The following is a 7668-nucleotide window of genomic DNA, read 5'->3' as shown; positions in this document are numbered from 1 at the left end:
AGTGCCTGGTGGGCTGGATCAGGCCTGTGGGCCATATTTTGCCTACCCCTGCTCTAGCCACAGGATTTTGAATGTATGCCTGTCCTTATAATAAAACAGTGCTTTAGTTTTTGCTATGTTACAAACTTTGTGAAGAATTCTGACTCAAACCACACTATGAACTTTCATTCACTTGTGATCCACAAGTTACTCTGTTTCTGAAGGTAGGCTGCTAACGTACTGGTGCTGGTGGTAGCAATATCTAGTAGTTTGAGCCCTGAGCCAGGAAATGAGATACCTGGGTTCCTCAATTTGAAAAGAGAATTCCCAGAAAAGAAGTCTAACCACCAAGCTACAGAGTAATTTGAGTGCAGGCTCCTGTTGAAGCTGGGCCACTGAATGCTGGGGGTGAAACCAGACATAGACAGTTAGGGCTCGTCTCTAAAAGTTCACAGTCCAGGAGGGTCAGGAACAGACAGGGTCCAGAGTAGAGTCAAGAGAATCAGGAGCAGGCAGTCAAAAGACCAAGGTCTGTAACGGACCAAGACACAGACAGTCACTCTGGGTACAGCCATGAGGTGTCAGGATCAGGAAGCAGAGATCCAGATGTGAATCATTAGGCAAAGGAATCTGAGCAGGCAGCTATATCGTGAAAGGGATCAGGACATGGGCTATTTACAAATTAAAGCCATGGGCCAGGAGATGACTATGAGAAGACAAGGGTGTGGACTGGAGTGAAGAACAAGCAGAGGGATTGGAGGGTGAAGAGCTGGCAAATGTGGAGCAAAGGGATCAGCAGACAGGAAAAGGATGAAACTAGGAAGCCAACAAGCAGAACCCAGAGAGCAGAAAATTAGAAACAAACTGGCAGGACACCAGGAACTAAGAACTATGACTCAGAAGCCTACAGCTAGATAGCGATGCATCTATCACGTTGATGATACTGCTGAGCACTAACAGAGATACTTATAAGCTGGTTATAAACAGGCAGCCATGCCCATGCAGGCAACTGTGACCAGCTATAAGTAATATCCCAACTTAGCTGAAGCTCTGGACTTAGACACATCAACATTTCTTTAATGACTTAAAGGACTTCTAACAACGCATGAGCTCTTGAATATACCATGCTTTATTGCACTGATTAGTTAATCTTGCTTCCCAGCACCTGCTGATAAGCAACTTTTCCCCTCCATTCCCAAATTGTTGTAAAGTCTCTGTGCCTTCAAATGAATGAAAGTACAATGCAATACTAAACAAACTGGTTCCAACCTTAAGTTTTTTTTCAACTATGAGTTGGCCTAATAAAAGACATCAGATTTACCCAAAAAACATGTCTGCCTATGTCCTTAGACCAACATGGCTACAACCTACACCACCGAGCCCAAAGTAAAGCACTTAATTTCTTAACTCTACAAAACCCAGAATTCCTACACACAAAACAGGTGCTTGGAAGTACTAGTGAGGCATCAACTTCACCTTTGTGAATGCTTGATCAGTCTGTCTTGTTTCATCCTATTAAGCAAAACTCTAAATATCCCTTCTCACATATGAGCAATCACAAAACCACCAATGAAGTTCACACATCATGTTGCTAGTGAAATGACAGCAAAAAAGAGCAAAATCCTAACCCGTGTTCATGTCTTGAAAGTAGTTGGTTTAAAAATCAGATTCTACATATGATCTACTGAATTAACTGACTCTCTAATATGATAGACATTTACCTTGGGCAACAAGATCTTTTCTTAACAGTGGATAAAGAACAGGTTCTACTCCATCCATCTCCTGTATAATGAGTGTTTTCCCAAATCTCACTGCTAGCTCAAGAACAGTAATGAAGTTTGTATCCTGTACAAATAGAAGGCCCGATGATTCATTTAGTTTCTTAATAATAGTAATAATGCATTAGGCATAGACAGAACAATTAAATGCTGTGTGCGGATTTTAATTATGAACAGAAATAGGATTTTTGAGTATTAACAGACTACCTGAGCTTTTTCATTACATGTGCACTACTGTACACAATTCTTTCAGTGAAGTATGCTACTTAATCGTAATTGCTGTATTTAACTAAGTTATCTCTATATATTCAAACACTAAGAGTAGTGTCCCCTGAAAGCAAGTCACTGAACAATCTAAATCAGTGAAACTGATATACCTGAGGCCCAGTGAATTGGAACAAAGAATATAAAAAGTCTCTTCTACCAAGTTTTAATACCTCTCTACCACCAGGAAACATTACTAAGGGAGAACAAAGAGACAGAGAGACAATTTTGCAGAGGTCTTTGGGAATACATATGAAACAGACCTTTCTTGTTTGTGAACTTTTTTCTGTGCAACCCAGAACACTAGCATAACAAAGACTGATAATCTTCTACAGCTGTGGTAGAAGACAAGCATTTGACTTTCTCTCAGAATTATAAGTATAGTACCTGTGAAAATCTGATTTGAATTTCACAGATCACCTTTCCAAATTTGGGCTATAGACAAACTGTAAAGATAAGATGTGGAAACTGCTATCAAATAGTCTGTCTTTCTGTACTCCCCATGTAACAAGGCTTCAGCAGGTTTCTGAATCAGTTTTCTCTCTCCCACCAAGAAGTTCTTCAGTAGATTTTCTTGAGGGTGTAGTTCTTCATAGCAATAACCAATAATCTCTTTAATTCTAAACTAGCTTTCAAATGTTAACTAGCAAATGATAGGATATTGGAAAACTCAAGTAAGCAACACATGAATTCATAAAGAAAGTCTGGAGACCACTTCCATCAAAATTTGTTGCTGTGGTCTCAAATATATTTTATCTTTATTAAAAATAAATAAGGCATGAAATCCTGCTGGGTAGAAATAGCACAAAAGTTTAAAAGAACCAAAATATACGGCTCTTTAATTTTAAATAATCTGATTTCCCTGCTACTTCAGTCTACAAATCATCTCTATACATTTATAAATACAATGGATTTTTTTAAATCAAACATAAAACCAAATTTGAAAAAAAAAATTTTAATCTTAAAAGAAAATTAAAATGTGAATTGGATCTGCTAATTTTTTTCACAATTTGGGTGCTAAATATATAGTCAAAGGGCTTCTCAGTAATTTTAGTTATTTCCTACTAGAATTTTGTGAAAACTTTTCTTATCCTAGGAATCTGGCTCTGTCATTTGTGAATGCCAGCATGCTTTCAATTCAAATTCTGCCTGTCTTGGGGCAGAAAAACTCCAAGAGTTAAAAATAAAAGTATACTTGACCTGCTGATTAATAACTTCCAAACGCAATTCTTTCAAGTGAGTCTTCAACCATTCTGTAGCTCTGGAAGAAGGATCTATCAAAAATGGACAAATCTGACTCTGAAAAAAAAATGCATTATCATATTGTCAAAAGTTTATCATCACTGCAAGGGGTAGCTCACACGTTGGGCCTTAACTGATTGACAGAGAGCCTTTCTTTGTGAATTTCCAGATAAAAAATGAAAAAACCCAAGAAGTAAAATGCATCTATTCTGCGACTCTTCAGTTTTTTTCGTTTTAGACAACTGAAAGTTGTACATATAAACAGATCACAAATATTTATTTCTATAATGGTTGTGCCTTGAATAGAACTCTACAAAGGAAATGTGCCTCAGAAAAAAAACAACAAATATAAGAACTATTTACCTGCAAAATCACAAGAGCATTTTCTATGGAAAGATCATCTGAGGGCAAACCCTCACTCTTCCAAATTAGTTCTTCACTCTCCGTACATAGGAACCGCCTTAAATCAAATTCTGTCAAAGTAAAGATTCAATTATTAAATATACACAACATACCTTTGATGACATTTGTTTATTTTGCAAGTCCCTGCTTTGAACTTATAAAAGCTCCTGCCCGATACAGTATAGTTCTGTCACTTTCTTTTAGACCTATTATATAGTTTGCAGTTCTTGCTATTTATTATCTGGCATTAAAGGAAACTTATGAGAATGCTAGGACAAAAATAGTTTAACTTAAAACATTCTTTGTCCTTGGGCATGGGCAAAGTAACAGTATTCCAGGTGAGATGATTCACCATTTACAACTTTGCTTTTTCCACACACCTTGTGGGCTTACATGAAAAGTTATAAGCTTTCCATATTTGCGCAATATGAGCATTTTGGAAGACATATCCCCAGACAAGAATTAATTTTGTCACTTTCCTCTCTGGAAATACCATATTCAGTAAGGCCACTGACCGAGTTGTACCTCCCCATAATAACAGTAATTCTATCGATCATTTGTATATGCTATTATTTTCCAAAATGTATAAACAAAAAGGCATAGCACAATTACTAATCTCTCTCACTTTTTGGCACAGCTTTGTTTTTAATGAAAATAAAATATTTACTTTCAAGACCAGCTGATTTTGTCCATTCATCCAGGCTGGCTTTTCGCTGATCCTCTGGAGCAGCAGAAAGATAGGTAATAAAAGCAGCAGCCAACTGAGCTCTTTTAGGTAGAGTACTTAGTTCATCAGTTATCTGTGCAACCTAAAAAAGTGTGTAGCATATGTGCGTATTACAAAAAATAAGCTATATTAAAAGAATCTTAAGGGTCCAAAGTCAAACACTCAAAAGCTATGAAAAGCAGCCTTAACTCAGCACCATGAGACACAATCCTTAATTACATGTTCACTTGCTTTTTCCTATAGCTAGATAACAATCCCAGTCTCATCCTCAGCTCATATCCCAATGTCAGTTTTCCTCTCCCCACAAGGACAGACTCAAGCTCCAGCTTCTCCATCTAACAGATTTGTTTAAATCTTTTTCTCCCACCCCAATGTAAAGATGCAGCTTTTGTCCCACAAGTATTCAAATCAAGCGGTTTCGAACACCACACTGATTGTCCAACCACTGGGGTATTAACAACACAAGAGAGACACTCTGCCTCTCATTTTAGGTGCTCAGAACTAGAGCTGGTATGGTCCACAACAGCCCAGACCTGTAACAACAGGGAGTCCTAGTTCTGGGTTGCAGCAAGCTCAGTGTGGACAAAGTCTTCAGAAAATTTATCTGCTACAATACATGTAATGAATGGTTAAAGTCTGACAGGTATAAGAAATTGAAAACAAGGTGCTATAGTCCAGAGTGTCAGACAACCATATCAATGAACAGTACTACCTTCTTTACCTACAATACAGAGCCCAGCAAATGTTGCATGCATATTATAGTCATAAATACTTGAGCCATCTGATGCAACACACTTATCTTGTACCTCTGAATACAGAATCTATTCTAATCACTACACAATCTCTGCTTAAAAATATTGTAATAGTCTTAACATACCAAGAGTTTCAAAGAGCTGCTACATTTTAAAAAAAAAAAACAAGCTGACAAAGAGAAGTTTCATTCTTTCAACCCAGACAGGTTGAATCTTGGGTTTCAGACACAACCAATTTTCATTAAAGTCATCAGTGTCTTTCTACTGACTTCTAAGGGAGTTGAATAGAATTTTTTTTTGCCCAAGAATGAAAATGGCCCCAGCTACAGAATGAACAATACCAAGAGTCAAACCAGCGATAGATTTTATAGTTTCATGTCCCACAAACCATTACAGATAGATTCTGTAGGGATGAAATCCTTTCAGTGAGAATTTGCAGAAACACAGAAAGAAAATAGTGTTTTCTCCAGTGTAGCCAATAATCACTATAGGCTAAATTAAACACTTATAAGTTTAAACTTTATAGAGCAATGCACTTTCTGATGACTTTTTGATTTCCCAATGTAAAAAAACTTCATGGGCACCCCTACTGAGAAGATGGGTCCTCAATGTTTGCAAAGCTCTGTCACCTTCAAAGTTTCAGGTTAAGCACACAAACTTGTTAAAGTTTGGCCATAGCAACCGTCACATTACTGCTGTGATTTAACAGTATTACCAGTTCCACATCAAGGAAATTATAATTTTTCCCATGAAGCAATTAATTTTATGCACATTCCACATCTATCACTTAAAATAAAACATCCTAATAAAAAACAGAAGAAAGCTGCAAAATAATTTTTTAAGAAAGATTTCAATTGTGAAATGGAAAATTAAGTGGCATTTAGGAGCTGCAGTGGAGTGCCCTTTAACCTGTACTCCATACATACGGCAAAATACAGCAAACTAAACAGTTGCATTTAGGAAAAGGATACCATAAAACCTGTTTATGACAGGATTGTAGAGGACTAGAAACAAGTTAGGGCTGAGACAGGTTTCCATTTTATAGGGAGAGTGCTATTTCCATTTCTGTATTAGAAAATTTCCACCAGTGGTGTAACATGGGGGTGACAAGGACACCAGACCCAGATGGCAATCCTCAGGGATACACAAAAATAGCAGCAGCTATGCTGCCAGCCAAGGTGCTAAAGCCATAACACAGATGCTGATGCTTAAGTATTCAGTTACACCTCTTTTTTCCAGCTTATACCAACTAAATATACATGATACCCCATGAGGCAGGCTGGGACTGTAAGCATTTTCCAGTTTGAGCAGGTTTCCAGCTTTTATAGGCTCTATCTTAGATAGGTTTCACTGTATAAAGTACAAATTAATGGCATATGTATTTTTTTAAAGTTTCAACAAACCTGTATGTTCCATCTCTTGTGCTCCCTGTCAAGCTGATTAATTAGTACTTCTGCAGCTTTTAGTGTTTTTTGTGCTTTAGCTAGTTCTGCTTCAAGTGTGGCTGCTTCTGTTGTTCTACTTTGGAATCTGTAAAACAATTACTAACATTTTTATGCCACTATGATATATAAATACTTGATGTGATGCTACAAAATAGAAAGAGGTATATTAATTAGCTCTCAGAAAAGTGGATCAAACATTAAAATTGAAATAAGGATAACTATCTGTTCTTTATACAAAGGATGACAAACAGCTTCTATATGAACTTTTCCTGAGCCTTAGGGAAATATCTCCATGCATTTCAAGAATACTAGATTAAGCAGCCCAACTATATATTTTAAGCCCCTTCTAGGAAAGTATCCAAATAAAAAATCAATAAATAAAATTATTATAAAAACATTCTAAAGATACATGGAGGCAAACCAACATACTTATCTTTCAGTTCTGATACTTTCTGACCAACAGAGTTAAGCAGATCTTCCAGTTTTTGTTTTCTGTCTTCAGTTTTCTTTAGGTTCCTAAAAGATAATCAATGGCTTGATTAGAACAGTATATGCAGATCCATGCCTCATAAAAAGAAGAAAACAGAAAAGAACAACAGCTTGATACTCGGAGGCAGTATTTGGGACCTCAATGCCCAAAGATACAAGGTTTCCTCAATTCTCAGGACATAAATGTTAACAACGTCAAGTTGATTCAAGTTGAATTTTTTCTGCCATTTAACATGCCGGGAAAGCCTCTCATCTTGGAATCAAATAGGAGGCAGCAGAGGGACAGGAAGCTGTCCAAGGACCAGCTGGAACAAGGTCTACTTTCCATAAAACCATGCTAACTTAAATTAATTAAATATCTAACCTTTAGTCTGCATCAGCTGAATTCTGTATTGTCTTTCGATTATTTTGCCTAACTTAGAAATACTGGAAAATACCCGATCCCAGTTCTTTACACAGACAGAAATATTTATTCAGCATATATGGATTTTTTTGCCTCCTTGTTAACCATTTTAATATCCCTTTTATTTCATCCATATGATTTCTAGGATATCTTATGTTCTTAATATATTGAAAATATTCTTTTTGTC

At 36.8% G+C, this 7668-nt stretch overlaps 1 protein-coding gene across 1 annotated transcript in view; it reads right to left on the bottom strand.

Moving 5' to 3' along the window:
- Nucleotides 1–7668, bottom strand: part of DYNC2H1 (dynein cytoplasmic 2 heavy chain 1) — a 601360-nt gene that overhangs the window by 422402 nt on the left and 171290 nt on the right. The window contains exons 60-65 of the mRNA XM_019524237.1: nt 7019–7105; nt 6548–6674; nt 4333–4474; nt 3627–3736; nt 3222–3320; nt 1701–1824 (exon numbers count right to left, since the gene is read on the bottom strand). Coding sequence (XP_019379782.1) covers nt 1701–1824; nt 3222–3320; nt 3627–3736; nt 4333–4474; nt 6548–6674; nt 7019–7105 — 689 coding nt within the window. The remainder of the gene's footprint in view (nt 1–1700; nt 1825–3221; nt 3321–3626; nt 3737–4332; nt 4475–6547; nt 6675–7018; nt 7106–7668) is intronic.

This window comes from Gavialis gangeticus, unplaced genomic scaffold (assembly GCF_001723915.1).
Source record: "Gavialis gangeticus isolate Ggan-Ray unplaced genomic scaffold, GavGan_comp1, whole genome shotgun sequence".
Lineage (NCBI taxonomy): Eukaryota > Metazoa > Chordata > Crocodylia > Gavialidae > Gavialis > Gavialis gangeticus.
The sequence above is the reverse complement of the archived record's forward strand: the minus strand, read 5'-3'. Positions and strand labels throughout refer to the sequence as shown.